This window comes from Lissotriton helveticus, chromosome 7 (assembly GCF_964261635.1).
Source record: "Lissotriton helveticus chromosome 7, aLisHel1.1, whole genome shotgun sequence".
In the NCBI taxonomy this organism is placed as follows: Eukaryota; Metazoa; Chordata; class Amphibia; order Caudata; family Salamandridae; genus Lissotriton; species Lissotriton helveticus.
The window spans coordinates 249,101,253-249,121,757 of NC_136068.1; the positions used below are offsets into that span (position 1 = coordinate 249,101,253).

Below are 20,505 nucleotides of genomic sequence, written 5' to 3' on the forward strand. Positions count from 1 at the left end.
ATACAACAACCAACCAACCCTTTCTCCACCAACATAAGAATGTGGCGTCGCTACATTGACGACATTCTCATAATATGGAAAGGTAACCAAGAATCACTGGACAATTTCATGCTATGGATTAACCAACTAGACCCGTACTTGCGCTTCACATGCACTAGCAGTCCCACTGAGCTACCCTTCCTAGACCTGAACATCAGACCTGAAAATGAAGGACTCACGACCACCACCTTCTACAAACCTACAGCAAGAAACTCCTTGCTCAGGTTTGATAGCTTTCACCCCCGACACCTGAGGGAAAACCTGCCCTATGGGCAATTCCTACGCATCAGGCGCAATTGCAGCAGCGCCAAAGACTACAAACAACAATCCAGTGAGTTGATGCACAAGCTTAGGGACCGTGGCTATCCCTCCAGGATAATCAATAAAACCTGCAAAAGAGCCAGGAATCAAAACAGGGAGGCCCTCCTCGAGACAGTCGAAAAACCGGAAGAAGAACCTGTCCTAACTTGCGTAACGACTTACAACACAGCGTCTAACCAAGTGTCTAACATCATACACCGCAACTGGAAAATCATCAACTCTGGTACCAGACAATGGGAAAAGCCCCGCTTCGCTTACAAGAGGGCAACCAATCTAAGAGACCAACTGGTGAATACCAGACCCCGGCCAAAAAGACAAAATAAAGATAATACCATCGTCAACGCATGGGGCATGCCAAAAATCACTGGCCACCAACCCTGTAACAATTGCAGTGTATGCCACTTAACATCCCCGTCTAAAACACTAGATTTGGAACCAGGCAAGACCTGGACACAACAACAGTTTACAAACTGTAACTCCTCCAATCTAGTATACTTGATAACCTGCAGATGTGGCCTCAGGTATATCGGCATGACAACCAGAAAAGTACGCACAAGAATGACAGAACACAGAAGCACCATAAGATGTGGGAAAAACATTAGTAAACTTACAGACCACTTCCTGTCCCACAACCACACACCCAATGACTTTACGTGGACAGTCATTGAGAAATTTGACAACCTCAGAGATGAGAAACTCCTCTTGCAAAAAGAGCAACGCTGGATTTACCGCCTTTCCACACATACCCATGGCCTTAACGATTCCATTCCATGGAACAGTCTGGCCATGTAGATACCCTTGCAAAACATTATAGCTTTGCTGCATATCATTCCGGTAGCTGTGCCAGAGCACTCCTGCATGAGCGCCCCCTTCGCTGTCCCTTCTTCTCCCTTTGTGTTCTCCCAGTGCATCAGAATGCACTACCGCTGACATTTCTACGTGAACCCTGACCTACAAGGTGGATAACACCATGAATACTTTGCCACTATTCATGTAATATCACTTTGTCCAGCAAAAACATAGACCATCGGTAATCCGATGACCAGTACACATGCACGTGTACTCCTGCGCATGCGCCCAGTACATAACGCTACCGCATAGTACCGCGCATGCGCTTGAACGCGCACTACTTTCCTGTACATGCGCAAACAGAGCCACCATGAGGCAGCGTTTAGCGCGCACCCCTCCCTCTTTCTAACCCAAACAGGTGAATCGCATTTACAAACAGTATAAAAACACAGCCAGGCGGCCCACTCACCTCATACCGGGCGAATAGGTCCAAGGAGGAACCAGACCGAACTACTCGGTCTCTTTCTCTGCCAGGCGACCCATGAGGCTTTTTACCAAGAAATAACAGAGTGAGGACCCAGTATCAGTACTTTCCTGTACCTCACCTTGTGATTTCATTTTTTAGTCCACCACCACCCACTAACGGTTGCATTAAACGCTCACCAGTCTCATGCAGTTGTCATGAGCTCACCCTAGCCGGATATAGGTCGTACACCACCCTAAAAGCCGGCCACCAATGGTTTTAAGACATGCCACCCTAATATGACTCTTCCCTGTACGTCTTGTCCTTGTCCTATGTGTTCTGTGTAGAAAAGCTTGAGGGAATCCCCCTCTAACAGTCACAGCGCCTTAGCGAGCGCCACACATAGCCAAGAATTGACACAAACACTTAATTTAGTTTATTATAATTTAATCTGCACCTTATCACGTAACTCTTTGGTCCTGAGGAAAGCCAGCTTAGAATACAAAAGGCACTGGCTGAAACATGTAGACCACACTGGACACGGGAGGTCATCATACACTCCCCTTTGTCCTTTTGCCTTTTTAATCAGCTAACTGAGGCCTAGTTTATTAAATACTTGTTAACCCTCGGGTGCTGGGACCCCTTGTATAGCTTTTTAACTTTCACTTCTCACCCCTTCACTGCACACGCAGCAATATACCAGCTCCGCAGTCACCTGGCGTTGTAGCACACCCGGGGCACATTCGGTGCCACTGTGGTGGGCCCGATGATGAAGCATGCCACCGACTAGGTCGGTGGGTGAGGGCTTTATAAGGAAAATACTGCTTTTTTCCTTTCTATTGTCTGACGTACCTGAGTCACTCCAATCCCTCCCCCTAAACTAAGCTAGTCCACATTGATCTTGACATATAATCCAGGGGATACGGGCTAGCGTACCTAGTCCTCTCTCTCTCTTTGATCTGTATAATATGAATTCGTGTACCCTTCGCCAAAAGACCTTAACCTTGGGGCATTCGTATATAACGTGTGCTAGATCCCCCCTAGCCTTTTGGCAGTTCCAGCAGGTGTCACTGTCTCTGGCTCCCACTGTCTCTAGTTTGGCTGGTGTCCAGTGTAGTCTATGCAGTAGCCAGTATTTTGTTTGGGCTAGCTGGGGTGTAACTTTGTTTTTTGACGCCGAATTCCATAGTTTGGCTTTTGCTGGCTCGTTCAGTGGTTTCTGGTACTCCCCCTCCCAGAATGCTAGTGTCTTGTTGTTGAGCGTTGTGGTGCGGGGGGTAATAAGTTTATAAATATTCGCTGTTTGGTGTCCCACTTTGTTTAGGTTCTGTGTGTATTGTATTATTGAGGGCCTCTGTTATGATAAGTTGGCTCTAGTGATTGCTGCTTTGATGCTGAGGAAGGTGTAAAAGTCTTTGTTATGTAGCTTATGTGCCCTCTGTAGGGCCTCGAATGTGAGTGGGTTGTTGTTTAGCTCCAGTTGGGCCGGTACTGTGATGCCTATACTACACCACCCCACATTCACTAGTGTGTCTCCTTTGTATGTTATTCTGGGGTTGTGCCACAAGAATTCCCATTTGGAGTTTTTGATGCTGACCTCCAGTTCTTTGTCCACCCTGAGCATGGCTATCTTGGTGTTCCTGATGATTGCATTTTTCGCTTCTGGGTGTCTGCTTGGCGTTAGTGCCATCAGTGGGTATGCCCCCCCTAGGATGCTCCTTTCCACATCCAACCACACTGGCGTATAGTCCGGTGTGGGGGAGATCCAGTGTATGCCCTGTTTCGCCAGACATGCCATTTGGAATGCCTTGTAGTTAGTTAGGTTGAGCCCTCCTAGGTCTTTCTTCAGTCTGAGTTTTGAGAGGCTGATTCTGGCTCTTTTCGCCTCTCATAGGAATATGTTGAGTGCTTTGTCTAATTTATTGTGGAAATCCGACGTTAGTGTTAGCGGTAGCATGCTTAGCAGATAGTTTAGCATAGGCATCACCATCATTTTGATCGTTTCGATCCAACCCCACCAGCTAATGTATCTCGGGCTCCACTCCTCCAGTTTGCCCTTTATTTTCTTTAGCATTGCCTCCTCGTTGTGGTCTAGCGTTGTCCTCAGGTCTCTCTCTCACGTGCCTATTAAACTCAGAAGCTGATGCTCGCAATCGTGAGGAAGTGAGGTCTTTGGTTCACCTCACAGCACTGTGTAGACTCCTGTAAATTAAGTAAAGGATATCGGAGCTAGACATCCAGGGCTGTTTCTCGGAGCTGAGAACGCGCGAGGCTGGGGAAGTGTTCCTCTTTGAGGAAAATAATATTACATAGGAAGTACGGTATGTTACTTTGAGGGTGTACAGCAGAGTGTGGAGGCTGCAAGTCAGTGTTACAAAGCTCGAAGTGTGAGTGTCGAAATACCGCTCCCTGTGGAGCGCGCACGTGGTACAGATGCCTGGTTTCAGAAGAGTGTGCTGCTGAGGGTACATAAACGGTGGAGTCGCCAGAGTGCTCACAGGCATGATGCGGATACAGCAGGGCAGGAGGCGAGTGAACCAGGGGCGTAACACAGGCCCACGCAGCCCCGGCGGTGCGGGGGGGCCTCTAGCTCCCAGGGGCCCCCTCGGCACTGTACTGTGAACGGAGAGCTGCTGATTGAGCCCGGAGGGGGCCCCTCTAAGTACCGTGCAGGGAGGCCCCCTCACTTTTCGTTACGCCAGTGGAGTGAACAGACCTGTGGAAGGGACTTCGGTGTGATGAAGAGTAGAGCCGGGTCTGCGAGAGCTGGTAGGTCATTAAGGAAAAACAAATCTAACAAGGTCTAAGCAATGGATGGATCGGGGCTGTATAAATTTGTAGTCAGATTAAATCGCCTGGAAAAAAATGAGCGTTATCTACGAGAGAGCGCACGTCTGCGCTCACCGAGCAGCAGAGCACCCCCGTCACAACAACTCAGATTGGAGCACAACAGCTGGTATTTTCCGGTTGTGGCCGACAAGGAAATTAAAGAGGGCAGAGTTAAAGGAGTAGCGGAGCACAGGGGCACAAGGATTGTTAAAGAGGCAGGCACCTGCCATTTGGATGAGTAGGCCGGGAGCAAACTACAGAGACTCAAACCCATTTAAGAGTGTGTTTTGCTAAACCTAGAAACACGTTCTATTTCTTCACATTTGCCACAGGTGCGTGTTTTAGAGAAAATTGCTTCTTTGCTTGAAATACATCTTGCTTTACAACCTTCAATTATTAAAAAAAGAAAAGCAAGCATGGGAAGGAAAGGAAAAAAAAATGGTCCCACAAAATGAACACAAACAACCAAAGCATAAAGATAAAGTACTTAGGCAGTGCTCTGTGGGAGTTAATAAAACACAACAAGCATTGGCATAGCCAATAGGTCTTGCCTTTGGGACCTTATAAGTGTTTAGATATCCAGTACAATATCCTTGGTGCAACAACATCAAGTGTTGCATGGATAAACACTTATAAGATCACAAAGGCGACACCTACTGGCTATGCCCATGCTTATTTTGAGTGAGTGGCTCATGCAGGTATGCCACTGTGAGGTAGAGATGCTGCGAGTGCTTTTACAGGAGCCCCTGTGTCATTGCGCCTCTTCAAAATGTATCCTGGGTCTGGTGTAATACTTCCTGCCCCTATTTGGACGTGGTGGAGGATGTGGTGGTGGTGGTGTTGGACGTGGTGGTGTTGGACGTGGTGGTGTTGGACGTGGTGGTGTTGGACGTGGTGGTGTTGGACGTGGTGGTGTTGGACGTGGTGGATGTGGTGGTGCGGGACGTGGTGGTGGATGTGGAGGTGGTGGTGGATGTGGTGGTGGATGTGGTGGTGGGCGTGGTGGTGGATGTGGTAGACGTGATGGTGGTGGTGGTTGATGTGGTGGACCTTGTGGCGGTGGTGGGCGTGGTGGTGGGGGACGTTGTGGTGGTGGTGCACATTGTGGTGGACGTTGTGGTGGTGGAAATGGCAGTGGGTGTGGTAGTGGTGGACGTGGATGTGGACGTGGTGGTGGTAGATGTGGTGGACGTGGTGGTGGTAGATGTGGTGGACGTGGTGGTGGTAGATGTGGTGGACGTGGTGGTGATGGCTGTGGTGAACGTGGTGGTGGTGGATGTGGTGGTGGTGGCTGTGGCGGACATGGTGGACGTGGTGGTGTTGGCTGTGGTGGACATGGTGGACGTGGTGGACGTGGTGGTGGACGTGGTGGTGGACATGGTGGTGGACGTGGTGGTGGACGTGGTGGTGGATGTGGTGTGGTGGACGTGGTGGTGGACGGCATCGCTCTGGTTGATGTTTGTAAGGTGGGAGGGGTGTTCTGTGCAGAAAGGCATTACGGCGCTCTAGTAAATAAATAAAACAAGCGCCGTACGCAAAAGTGAAGGTGACCGCTTGGAGCTGAAAGTGCACGCTGTGCTTAATGAGCCATGACGAGGGAGGAAAGCCGCGCTTGCTCCTGCGGATCCTAGGCCAGGGCAGAGAGAAGGCGAGACATGCAGCCGCCTTTGGCCAATTGCATGCTGTCTTTCTTAGAACAAGCATTTACAATGCAATGGTTTCGCCTTTGGAAAAGTTAGAGTTATTGCCATTGTAAATGACAAAATTTGTATTTATGTGTTGGTTTTGAAAACAGATAAATAAATGGCATTGTCATTTACATTGCCATTAGCTTAATCTCTGCAGTCACTCTGCACTCTCTAGCACTCCCTAGAACTCCCTACTCACTCAGCACTCTCTAGCACTCCCTAGCACTCCCTACTCACTCTGCACTCCCTATGCACTCTGCACTCCCTCTGCACTCTGCACTCCCTATGCACTCTGCACTCCCTATGCACTCTGCACTCTGCACTCCCTATGCACTCTGCACTCCCTATGCACTCTGCACTCCCTTTGCACTCTGCACTCCCTTTGCACTCTGCACTCCCTTTGCACTCTGCACTCTCTATGCACTCTGCACTCCCTATGCACTCACTCTGCACTCCCTATGCACGCACTCCCTATGCACTCTGCACTCCCTATGCACTCTGTACTCCCTATGCACTCTGTACTCCCTATGCACTCTGTACTCCCTATGCACTCTGCACTCTGAACTCCCTATGCACTCTGAACTCCCCATGCACTCTGAACTCCCCATGCACTCCCTATGCACTCTGAACTCCCTATGCACTCTGACAACATACTCACCAGGGACACTGTGGAGGGCAGAGGAAGTGTCCGTGTCTGGAATACCATATAATGTCCCTTTGTAAGTACCCACCTGCGATGGGAGAGCAGTGTGGGTAAGAAATCCTCTCCTGGTAAAGGGTAGGGGTGAGCGGAAGCAGGACTCCCGATGGACAGTGTGGAGAGAGAGAGGGGCATGACGCCTCACGTGGAAGTGAGGCGGGCAGAGGAAGTAGGCCTCAGTCTGGATGGAATATCAACTCCCCGCAGCCCTACAAAGACAGGACTCGGGTACTGCCTCCCTCTTCCTGCTCCTCTCTCCTGCGGCCCTGGGACCCTGACTGAAAACCCTTCCTTGGGGGGCCGCCGGGAGCTGTGCTGCCCGCTTCTAGCTGCGAACAGTGTGACGCAACCAGCAGCCCCCTCGCATACACCGCAGAGACAGGAAAGGACAAGGGGCTCCCGTTGTATCCAAGCACCGAGACCAAGGCAAACACAAACATAATTAAACACAGACTGTTTCAAATAAACCCCAGAAGAACAGAGAGAATAAGATTTCCGTGTGAGAGAGAGAGAGAGAGAGAGAGAGAGAGAGAGAGAGAGAGAGAGAGAGAGAGAGAGAGAGAGAGAGAGAGAGAGAGAGAGAGAGAGAGAGAGAGAGAGAGAGAGAGAGAGAGAGAGAGAGAGAGAGAGAGAGAGAGAGAGAGAGAGAGAGAGAGAGAGAGAGAGAGAGAGAGAGAGAGAGAGAGAGAAAAAAAAAATGTTGGTCGAAGATGGGGGCAGAGGTGATGGGGGCGCCACAGCTGGTTAAGTAGCAGAAGTTGGCCGGGGAGCTTCGCGTTGGCGGAGGGGTCGAGAGATGCCAAACAGGGGAGGCGGCGGTGGGGGCAGAGCTCTAAGAAGGAGCGGGAGCTCTAAACTCGGTGGGGGAGCTAACGCTTGGCAGATGTGGCCTAATCGCTGCCAACTCCGGAGCTAGGGAACAGGTTCGAGTCCTGACGGCGGATCAACATTCTGTGGTCCTGGACAAACCACTTAAGCTACTCGTGCTCCCCCCCCACCCCCCAAATGAATATGACTGTGTAAAAAGCAAGCTGGAGCTCGTGCCCAGCGCTCCAATATCTTTGGCCCAAGTTCATGCCACATAAAACTGAAAACAAATAAAGCTGTGGGAAAGTTGACTTACTGGAGAGAGCAAGGCCGTGGTTGGGGAAGGGATGCATGGTTGGTGCAGAAAGCAACGCTTGAGGAGTAGAGTCGGTTGTGGAGCAAGGGTTTTTGCCCCAGTAGGTGAAGTGGCGATTTGTTACCTTACCCCGCCATTTTCTGGCAGCGTCAATCTGACGCTCACTCCCACATATGAGATAGTTAACCGCCCTCAAATGACTTTTTTTGTATTTATAAATGTTCGAGTGCTTCATAGCCATTACAAGGCACGAAGTGCTCGGAGTTGCAGAGGGCGTGTGTCGTGTGCCCTGTATGGCTGGTGTTTTGGCCGTGCGCGAGGTACACTGGTGTCATCTGACTTGTGTCGCTGCATGAATTTGAAGCACAAACGAGAAAGCCATTGGACGCGTAAGCATTACATGATATTGTATACATGGATGTTAAGTGCCTGAGGGCTGTGTAGACAATGTGGTAAGTGTCTTGGTGTTGCATGTATGGAAGAGTTTGCTCAGCATTGCTGCAGGTGTGTATCGGTGCCAACACGTACGCGCAGGAGATAAATATGGCAACATAAGCAGTACCGCATGCACACACCTAACCTAACCCACGGAGAAGGAGACCCGACACGAGGGAAGGAGGAGGCGCACGGGGATGCACGGGACAGAGGCGCAGGGGACATGGTGACTTCTACTACGGGGGGAGGGGCGGACACCGACAATGTGTCCCGACGCCCCTCTCCCCTTGCAGGCACTCACCGGGTCCGGCGGCTGCTGGACGAGAGCTCCCGCTCCTCGGGACTCTCCGGGGCCGCGGAGGGACGTTCTCTTTCCCCGGGGCTCCTCCTGTGCAAGCAGATCGACTCACCTGCACCTTGCGACGGCGGCACTTCTCCGGTCTCCCTTTTCGGCATGGGAGACCGGCAACATCGACGGCGGCAATCTCGCTGGCACTTCTCCGGTCTCCCTCTTTGGCATGGGAGACCGGCAACGTCCTCCGCATCTCCCGGGGCTCCCTCCAGGCCACGGGAGCCCCGCGGGCGCCGCCATACTTCTTGCCGTCTTCCTTCTTCCCCCGGGCTGCGGGGGGCGGGCACTTCCGGCCGGCCGTGCTAGGATTGGCCGGCCGGCCGGTCACTTCCGGGTCGCAGCGGGCAGCGCGGCGGCCCGTCTCTAGCTCAGGCAGGCGGGCGGCGAAGTTTCCAGAGGAGTGGGCTCCCTCGTGGACCAGCAGTGACGTCCACGCAGCTTCACCAATCAGGAGCAGGATAGTCACTGGTGCCGGCAATGCCGGACCAGATTCGGGGGCGTTCCCGGCTTTCGGCTGACGTCGCGTGACGTCGGCAAAAGCCAAAGAATCTCGGGAACGCCTCCGAATCTGGTCCGGCATTGACGGACAGGCCCCTCGTCCAATGGCTAGGCTCTATTTATGGAGCCAGCCAATGAATGACGAGGGCCGACCCAAAGCCACACTACAGTTCTCATTAGATTTCTCCTGCGCAAAAGCTGCTTGCGCAGCTTTTTGCAGTCAAAACCTAAAAACACATGCAAAGGCCAATAGCGGGTGAAGAAAACAAAAGCACACGCACAAGCGTGTGTTCCAAAGTTTAAAGCCCTTACTTAATGTCTAGCAGCGCATGAGTGCTGGCTCAGGCGAGACCTCAAAAGGAGGCATAAAGAAAGAGGATTCACCACTAGCAAGTTAGCATTTTTACAGGACAATGGGAAAAACAAATAAAAAGTCCACGGGCGTGGTAAGTCCACAAAGTATATACATGCCTTGAAGAGAGAGCACAAGCGCAGTCTAGCCAAGACCTAAGAACAGCTATAACTGGGGCTCTGTGGGCCCACTTGCACTACTGTGCCTTAGCCCCACTAATAGCTGCATCAAGGGGTTCTGCCTAGAAAGCCAAAGGCATGTTACTTGGTTTGTATTAATTCAGTGAATACCTACTCTCCGTGAAAAATAAGATTTAGAACCACAGGCAATTATTATATAACTAGAAGGGAGGTACAGCCAAAAATTAAAAGCCCACGCAGTCCAGGCAAATTACCTTGTTCATAACAACAGGCTGGAAACAAATGGATCGATTTGTTTTTCACTTTTCTGAAGAATAAAGACACAATAACACGACTAGTGGTGTGCCACCCTTCTGCCTATTGTTTATTAAACAAAACAAATGATTTTGATCTTTTCTCTGCAGCACGCTGCAATCTCTGGGGACGGGCACCTGCTATGTGAGGTGCTGAAGGGGATTGTTCACCCCATGTTGACTTTGTTGTGATACATATACATAAGGAAAATGCTACTTACCCAGTATGCATCTGTTCTTGGCATATAAAGCTGTAGATTCATATGTGTTAGCATCGATCGCCATCTGGTGTTGGAACAGGATGTTTTCACTTCGTTTTTCTTCGAAGTCTTTGTAGTCATGAGGGAGGTGACTCCTCCTTTTGGTGATAGTACGCAAGGGCATCGACTCCATCTTTAGATTGTTTTGTCCATAACGGGTGATGATGGAGTTAGGAAGAGTAGTATAGAGATCTTCGTGTAAAATGTATCTAAGTAAGATATTACTGCAACAGATAGAGGTACACAGGGAGGCGAGAAGGTGCATATAAATCTACAGCTTTATATGCCAAGAACAGATGCATACTGGGTAAGTAGCATTTTCCGTTTGAGGCATATGAGCTGTAGATCATATGCTTTAGCATAGACTATACTGCAGTGATCTTCCCAGCGTTGTCTAACCTGTATCTGTTGCAGTGGTTTGAAATAGTATTCCTAAAACTGCCTGGCCCACATTTCCTCCATTATCTCTGGCACTGGGTGTTAACAATGTTTAGGCACTATTACAAAACAACAGCCTACAATATGTCATGCTTCATTTCAGAAGATACTTCACAGTTTTGTTTCCAAGTTAGAGTTGGAGGGGCGATTCATCACAACAGCCTGTTACCTCTGGTTAGAAATCAAGTGCATTAAAGGAATACCTATCATAGTGCCCACGCTAACGTGTTAACAAACCTTAGCTGCCTCCAGCATTTCCTGTGTCTCCTCCTCGCCATGGCTAATGAAGACGTCGCCGATTTGATACGGAATCACTGAACAGTCATCCCCTAGCATCATGAGGTCATCACAAGCATCCTCCAGATTCTGAAGTTGTTTCTGCAAGAACAAAGAAGAAAAAAAACCACACTGAGTGGAAATCACTTTTCGCAGAATGATTTACTTCTTTCCAAAAAATTAAAATAGCAGCAGGTCTAGAAAGGTTCAGCTAGTTAAATGGGTGCTGCAAATGTTACATGCATGCATGAAAGTAGGTTCCTAAATTTAGGATACAGTATTTTAATACGATGCAAAACATATATGAAAGCCCCTTGTCCACTCCTTATATAAAATTCATGATGTGTGCTAATTGTCAAACTCAAAGTAAGAGAACTACTGATGGTGTGGATAGATGGGTTTCAGTTTCCCGGTTTGTTGATAAAATCCCCTTAACGATTGTTGACCTATATGCACCTACTAATCCAGACACGTCTTATTTGCCTCGAGTGTTATCTAAATTGATGCCGTATAATGATGAATATTTAGTAGTAGGTGGTGACTGTAACACAGTTTTTGATCCTATTATAAGGCACAATTTATTCCTTCACATGTACATTCCCAATTTAAATCTACAATACTTAAAAAAACTCTTGTTGATGCATGGAGATTATGTAATCCAACTCTCCAAGATTATACTTTTTTCCTGGTCATCTTTCCCAATCTCAAATAGATTATCTATATATTTCTCACACATTCAGATATAGGTTCCATATTAATCTCGGATCACGCCGTAGTCGCCATGGATTTAGATCTACTTCCACCTACTCCCAGTATTAGAAGATGTAGATTTAATAACGCTCTCCCTATGGATCCCAAGTGTACACAACGCATTTGAGCTGTTTCCCAAATATTTATTTCTGGAAAATGAAACCCCTGGCAATTCCCCTCAAACTATTTGGGATACCTTTAAAGCTGCTTCTAGAGATTTCATTATTTCTTTTGTGGCCCAGAAACATAGATCATCCTCAATTAATTTAAAATCACTCACCTTACATAGTAAGTAATTAGAACATTCATGTTATGATTGAAAATCTGCTCTCGATGAGTTAGTTAAAGCTAAATTTACATTTAATAAACTTCCAACGAATATTGCAAATTCATATCTACTTAAATCTAATGCCAAATCTTATGGCAGATAGAACAAAGCAGGGAAACATCTTGCTAATTATCTTAAGACTAAGAAAGAGCGTACTACAATTGATTCACTTTTAACATCTACCAATAATATTGTTCATAAAAATGAAGATATACTTTTCTAATTTACTTACTTCTTACAGACTCTTTATACTCCAGAATCTCAACCTAATTACCAAGATTCTCTTAATTATGTATTGTCTATTTCCCCTCCTTCAATTCCTAAAATAGATTTTCCCTCATTGGATACTGATGTTCAAATTCAAGATATTTCTAATGCTATTTGTTTGACTAAACGTGGTAAAGCTCCAGGACCTGATGGTTGTACCATAGAATTTTATTTTTATTTTTCCAAATTTCTCCTACCAAAATTACATAATATTTTCCCTATTTTAGATCTACTTTATCCTCTGACGGTTCTTTTCAAGAAGCTTTCATATGCCTCCTCTCCCAAGATAATGAAGATTATACATTATGTAAAAATTATCATCTGATTTCCCTAATTAAGTATGATTATAAAATATTTGCAAAAATTCATAAAATATATATTTTTTAAAACAACAAACAGACACCTTCACACTGGGCCAGACTTACATTAATGCCCATTACAGGTTGATTGCAGCAGCTCACCCTTCCTTCCGTTCCACAGTACCCCACCATGACTACATGACAGCTAGCCCAGTATATCATGCTATGCCAGGTCCATGTTCTGCTTCAACAAACCATGCAGCATGAGGATGGAAACCAGGTCATCAGTAAGGAACTGCAAATGATGTAGCAATGCAAGAAGAGAGTCGGGAATTACAGAGTAAGGATAGAACTCATAAACAATGGTCAGTTTGAGATCCAGAGAATAAACGGCTTGAAATGGGCACAACACAAAACTAATTTTCCATTTTAGAATAGCAGTGACAATAGTGTTGCTTGTTAAGGTCCTGAAGAAAGCCAGGGAAATGCACCTTTAATGGCTGAAACATGTTGACCAATTGAGAAAGTGATTTATTTCTAACTGTCCTTCATCTTCACTTGCTTCACGTTTGTTTTTAGTAGGACGACACAGTAGAGGAAGCGCCAAGGAATAGTTTGCGCTATCCCACTGCTGTCTATCGCTTTTTAGAAAATACACTTTGCACCGGTTTATCACTTTTTTGCACTGCACTAACCAATCTCACTTATCAAAAAATATCCCTTTGCACTCTTTTCTTGTGAGAGTTACACAAGAGGATATAACTGCTTCTTTTTGCTCCCCTGTTGAAAATCAAGGGTGAACATAAGACAGTTGCTTTTGGAATCCCTGATGATAACACTGGGCACACAATGGTGCAAATGATGGGATACCAATCATCCTAAGGTTGTTTAGGTTTATCCTTCTCACTTATTGCTGTAAGGTTGTTTTGTTCCATTTTTAAACTGAATCCGTACAGGGTCGGATGTGGCTTTGTTTCTCTGATTGATTCTTTGAGAACGGTGTTTCGGAGACCAAGGGATTTGTATTTTGTTGTAGAATAGTAGATTAGGGGGATTCAAATCCTTTATGGTCTTTAAATATTTTCCCTCTGACCCTTCGTATAGATTATTTTACACCTCTAGGGTCGCCAGGAGCGAGTTGAACCCCTAGCTTAGAAATGATCCACCTTAAATTGGAGAATAAGGCCTAATAAGTACAGGGGTGTGTCCCTCTCCCCAAAGAGAGAGGGGCAGCCAAGGGGTGTAGTCACCCTAGGGTACAGTAGCCATTGGTTACTGCCCCCGACCTAAGTAATGCCATATCGGTCAGTATTTAAGGGCTCCCCTGAACTGTGGTCCTTAGATTCAATGGACCAAAGAAGAAGAAGGAAGACCGCTGGCGGACCAGGAACTGAACTGTTGCAGACAGAACTCTGCAAGAACCCCGCCACTTGTAGCTGGTTTGACAACTGGACCTACTTCCCTTCCAGAAGCACTGCAAGGCCTCCAAGAATCCCCGGAGAACTTCCAGCCTTCAACCAATCTCCAAAAAACTCCCTTTGGGTTAGAGGCTCTAGTCCTTAGAGCCCGCCGGCTCAAAAAACGCAGCAGCTGAGGACCAACAATGGTGTTGACGCAACTCAATACTGCAAAGGAACCCCAAAACCACAGCAGAAGAGAACAGACACTTGGGTCAACACGACTCAGTCCTGCCAGAAGAAAGCACAGCAGCTGGTCGGCCTCCACTACCCAGAGGGATCCTCTCGGCTCAAATACCCAAACTATTTACAACCTCGTTCTCAAGAGCCTTTACCTTACATCAAGTGGCCCTGTCGGCCCCCTCCTGCCCCGCCTGCTCGACCGCGGTCTCTCCGAGGCACCCTAACATCGGCGGAACTCCTCCATCCCCTGCGCATCTCCAGCCCCACGGCCGCACTGCTGGGCTGGTGGTGCCTTCCTTTGATCTAAAGTGACTTGCTGATGACTACAGCAATGGTACAAGCGTTGGAGGCCTACTTGAATCCCATTCATCTCCATTGCTCTCCGCTGACTGCAAGAGCAAAAATCATTGCCGGTATCAACTGCTGCGGCATGGATACTGAACTACATACCTCTTTGGGTGCCCTCAGTCTCCAAAGACTAGCCTTGAACTTGGCAAACTCTGCACCTGGCTCCCCAGTGCGGTTGGTGGTGCAGTCCCTACCATAAACTGACCCTTGCCCAGGGCCGGCTGACACCCCTGACAATTTGAAAAGTAAGTTGTGTACTTAAGTGCTGATGCATAACACTGTTTTCCTCTTTAAGACTGCATTGCATTCTATTTGTTGTATACAACTATCTTTTTCAAGTACCCAGCGTTACTGTTTCCGATTGAGAAGTACAAAAGTATTTCCAAGATTATAAAGCCTTTCTACTACATGTTGAAAGTATTAGAGTCCCAGAAACGTCTACTTAACTGTAACTGAGTTCAACTTGGTTCCTACAATAAAAGTAACTAAAATTATATTTTTGAAAAACATTGGTCTGGAGTTAGTCTATGAGTGCATGTTCCTGTCTTGGATAAGTATGTACAACAAATGAATTCACAATACCATAAGGCAAGCCCAACTGCTCGACCACAGTATCACCAATAAAGTGTTTTGGTATTATCTACTTAAGCCTCTGTAAACCTCTAGGGATCCACTGGACTCTGTGGACACTATACATTACTTTGGTACAGTGTATACAGAGCCAGCTACTTACACTGATAAAGCAAATTGCTGAAACAGGACTGACCACGATCTCATTTATACGCACATATGACACCCATTAACACTAGTAGTGGCTTTAAATCAGCTATAAGTGTACTCGACTTCAGGATATGCTCCCAAAGACTGTATCTCTTTGACCTTAACCAGTTCTACTATTTGAGTTGACTTATTTAGTAGGTTTGCTTAGCACTACATGCAGATGTCCTGTTACTACAGATCTCGTAGGATGGTGTACAATGATATACAATAAAGAAGGAAAGGCACCTGAAGCCCCATCAGATGGCAGTTATTAATATTAGCCAATGTTATTCAATTGTGGCCTCTAATCGGTGAAAATTCTGAAGCAAGCCTAAAAATACTTGGATACAGAACTCTTTCCATTGCTTGCGATTGGCATCTGGACTCAGATTAAGGCACGGATTGCTCAACAGTCCAGGTCCTTAAATTACTAGGATGTTGCCTCAATAGTTTGCCCTTTTGTTGATCGTTGGTGTCACAGCTGGGCAAATGCCGAAGATCCCTGGCAGGAGTATAATGGAGGGCTAGTTTCTTTGAGTATTTTGGGCCTTTGCCACAGTATACTTGTGGAAAGAGCACAAATCCTTGAATTTGATACTAGTGTCAACTGAGAGCCAGCGAAGCGCGTTCACAGCGATTTTGAAGTGGTGTTTCTTGTAGTGCGATAGGCTCATTCTGGCTTCACAGTTCTGTACTCTTTGGAGCCTGACAACGAGGTTCATAGGGAGGCCAGCGTAAACAATCTTATGTTAATCTAGGCTGCCATGAACACAGCAAATCACAGCTCCACTCTGGTTAGTTTGGAGTTCATGAACAATTTGTTCTTAGACTGGACAGCGCGAGGTCAATACTTTTCACTAAAGCATTGATTTGAGGAGGAAGTAAAAGTTCAGGAGTGGAAGAGTAGCCCCTCGTTCTTTGCCTAGTTAAATTGAACCATTCTTGCAGCTGACCATTTAAGTTTTTTTTTTTATCCTGCAGCTTACAAAGTCTTGGTAGAAATCGTATTGAACTGTTAGTCTCCGTAAATGATTGTGCTTGCATATGAACGTTTTGGGCTCTCACTAACCACTTTCATTTGTATGTTCTATTGCTTAATATTCAGTTATTGATAAATGTCAACACAAAATATGTTGACTCTACTTTTGTTTAACTAAGGAATACCAGTTCGATCGTGGTATTGATTTGAAAACCTGAACTACATTGAGAATACATTTCAGTCACTATAACCATGATTGAGAGATCAGAAGCAAATAGTTAACACTTTGTCTGCCTTGTCCCATACCTACATTAGGAGCCTTGTAGCATTATCTCATTAGAAGCTTCACCTGGGCAGGTAGTTTCCTTATATACCAGTTTACTCCTTATTGTTCGGCCTATGTGATCTGTTGTGATGATATTCAAAGTATTAGGACAAACGATGAGGAACGTCGCATGGCTGAAGGAAGTGTGTCAACTGTGGCCTTTCGTATTTAAACATGGGCATGGCTGACTAAAATTGCCAAATATTGTGGGTTTTGTTCTAGTCCATAAGGTGCCAGAATTTGTCTAAGAACAGAGGCTTTGACCATCATCGAGGAATTGAATTCTTTAACACTCTTGTTTAAATCCTCTATTTGTGCCCCTTGGAAGGTTTTTTAATGCCACCCTTTTACACAGACTTGCTACTACTTGTAAAACTTCACTTACAAATCATCGAATAATTAAACTATACTTTGTTATCAAATTATAGCTTTAAGTGAGCCAAGCTGATGTTTTTATATGTTGGCATGCAATTCATTAAATACAAGATGAGAACTGAACTCTAGTAATTGCTGTTCGAGATTTCCAAGTTATGGAGTTACAAGAGCACATTATTTATTTTTGTCCCAATGAATAAGTAGACCATAACACAGTTTGCGATTGGAGGAAAGCACAAATTGCTATTCTATTGATTAAGGATACGGTCATGACAAATATTTCTGAACATATACCCAAGACATCTCTAATTAGTACTGCGTTTCTAGATTTCATTCTAAGTAATATTGAATAGTAAAAAAATAAAATTAAAATAAAAATACATTGCCTGGCAAAGCCAAATGGTCTCGCCTATGAAAGAGCTATTGGCTTTGACAATGGAGGTTAGACATGTTATACACCAGCGTGGCTGATGTTCAGCATTGCTAAAGGTTAGGGGCATGTCGTAGAGTGGAACAAAGTGCCACAGAGTGGAGTGGCATAGAGTATCGTATAAAAGCATGGAGTAGAGTGGATTGGCATGGTATAGCCTAGAGTGAAGTGGTGTGGAACGGAGTAGCATACACTGGCATGGAGTGTAGTGTAGTACAGTGTCATAGTGGGGTGTCGCATAGTAGAGTGTTGCAGAGTCGTTTGATTGAACAGTCGAGTGGCGGGAAGTGGAGTGGTGCGGGAAGTGGAGAGGTGCAGAGTTGAGTGGTGCAGAGTTGAGTGGTGCAGAGTTGAGTGGTGCAGAGTTGAGTGGTGCAGAGTTGAGTGGTGCAGAGTGAAGTGGTCCAGATAGTGTCAAAGTGAAGGGGCGTAGAGTAGAGGGGCGCTAGAGTGGAGGGGGGTGCTAGAGTGGAGGGGGGTGCTAGAGTGGAGGGGGGTGCTAGAGTGGAGGGGGGTGCTAGAGTGGAGGTTGCGGTGGAGTGGAGGTGGCGGTGGAGTTGAGATGGAGCGGAGGGGGGCTGGTAGAGTGGAGGGGGCTAGTAAAGTGGATGGGGGCGGTAGAGTGGAGGGGGCGGTAGAGTGGAGGGGGCGGTAGAGTGGAGGGGGCGGTAGAGTGGAGGGGGCGGTAGAGTGGAGGGGGCGGTAGAGTGGAGCGGGCGGGTAGAGTGGAGGGGGCGGGTAGAGTGGAGGGGGCGGTAGAGTGGAGGGGGCGGTAGAGTGGAGGGGGCGGTAAGAGTGGAGGGGGCGGTAAGAGTGGAGGGGGCGGTAAGAGTGGAGGGGGCGGTAAGAGTGGAGGGGGCGGTAAGAGTGGAGGGGGGCGGTAAGAGTGGAGGGGGGCAGTAAGAGTGGAGGGGGCAGTAAGAGTGGAGGGGGCAGTAAGAGTGGAGGGGCGGTAAGAGTGGAGGGGCGGTAAGAGTGGAGGGGCGGTAAGAGTGGAGGGGCGGTAAGAGTGGAGGGGCGGTAAGAGTGGAGGGGCGGTAAGAGTGGAGGGGCGGTAAGAGTGGAGGGGGCGGTAAGAGTGGAGGGGTAGAAAGTGGAGAGTGTTGTGGAGGGGCGTGGAGTGATGTAGGATGGAGTAATGTAGAGTGATGTGGAGTGGAGTAGTGTGAAGTGTGCATGGTGGAGAACACATTTTCGATTGAAATGACAATTAAATTCGCACATACAGTTTTATCAGTAAAACTATACAGCACACAAACAATGTGTGGAAATGGCATCACCTAGTGTACGGATTTGTTTTGGTCGTATTAAAATATTTGTTTCCACCACACTTCCGAAGCTTCCAGAATGCTCACAAGAAGTCTTTTCACAATCAGACAGTAGGCTTCAACCTAAAAACTACTACCTGACAAAAAACGAGTACAATGTTACTTGAGTTGCTTGGAGCAAGGCTCGAATTTAGTTTGTTAAATCGCTATTTTCACGTTAAAAATTGTGTTTTGACAGTTTTAAAATAAACGCAGTTGTCAGATACATTTCTAGCTGTAAAAGCAAATCAAAACAACCCACAGAAAGTGCAATTTCCCTACAACACTACACTGCTAGCTTCTGCCTTAAAAGGCCTCCCTATGTTCTGTTACCACTTCGTATAAATGCTCACTGCTTAACAGTCAGTCCCCAGAATGTGATCTTGTCTGGAATTGAAAATAGAGCAACCTTTTATTTTGAGGACAAATCAAAACTAGCGAACATTCGATGAAGACTCTCCTAACGTTCTCCATAAGCAAGTGGTAGGGTTGGCAGCTTCCCTTTGAAACCAGTAAACATCAGCATCAGTCAATCAATCAATCAATCAGGGGTTTATAAAGCGAGCTACTCACCCGTGAGGGTCTCAAGGCGCTAGGGGAGTGCGGATCATATTCCATCGAGCGGGCAAATATATAAAGCGATTGGGGGGGGGTGCATCTAGCCATCCTCTCTATCAAGATAAAGTGGGTAAAATAAACTCAATGATACATTTGACAGCAGAATTATCCATTGAATCTACACCCAAAAATATATATGTTTAACCGTGGGCCTATGCAAAATTAAGGATTGCAATTGGCCTTTCCACAGCATCTGGAATCCGAATTTATTTGTAGTAGCAAACGTCGTACATTAGAAATATGTGCACAAAATAAAGGCAATGGATGCCCATCATTCACATAAGTGGTACATTACGGATCAAGCAGTGTAGACTAACTCACAAGAAAATAATTTCAGAAAATAATTTCAATCCAAAATAACATGAAAGAGGATATTAGACTAGTTTTGAATATAGCGCCAGGAGAAATAATATTACAATTGCACTTATGCCTAAAACTAGCCCATCAAAAGTCAAATGGCAGAAAATAAAATACGGGGAATATTTAAACATCTGAAGGGATATTTAAATTTCAATGTGTTTTTAACATTATGCTCTGTCTGCCAGGGAGTTATTCGGCTTAGCAGAACAGGAGAGTGTTACCGAATGTGCCAGATGATAAACCATAGAAACATCTGTTATGAAATGTAAAACGCCATATATATGCCAGCAATTAGTAAATCCAAATTGTTGTGCTAAATCATGAGATACCATAATATTTCTGCATTGATAAGCTGTGTCCTGCCATCATCCTTTTCTTCCTGGAGTCTGCAGCACTAAATTGAAGTCAGCACAACAATTTTCAGGCTACTTTCAGTCTTTCCTCTCTAACAACAGTGACAAGCCTTACTATAAGGACAAATGTTTTTGTACAAGTTTACCCCATCTTTTCCCCAGTTTGGACTATTAGCTGCTGGTTTTTCGACTTTGAGAGCGGGCGGAGGCCTGCTGTCAAGAACTCAGCACTAGAGTTCTGGCCCATTACAAAAGGCATTTTTAATTGGATACACCCAATTGACAAGGACTGACTTACTTGTAAGCCCTTAGTATATGGAACCCAGGGTACCAAAGGCATGTAAGGCAGAGTGTTCTCCCAGGGCTGTAGC

At 46.4% G+C, this 20,505-nt stretch overlaps 1 protein-coding gene across 1 annotated transcript in view; it reads right to left on the reverse strand.

Annotated features, from left to right (window-relative positions):
* The window catches only part of LOC144766723 (prefoldin subunit 4-like), a 101,752-nt gene that overhangs the window by 17,668 nt on the left and 63,579 nt on the right, over nucleotides 1-20,505 (reverse strand). Inside the window, exon 3 of the mRNA XM_078650483.1 lies at nucleotides 10,958-11,098. Within this exon, the coding sequence (XP_078506609.1) occupies nucleotides 10,958-11,098 (141 nt within the window). The remainder of the gene's footprint in view (nucleotides 1-10,957; nucleotides 11,099-20,505) is intronic.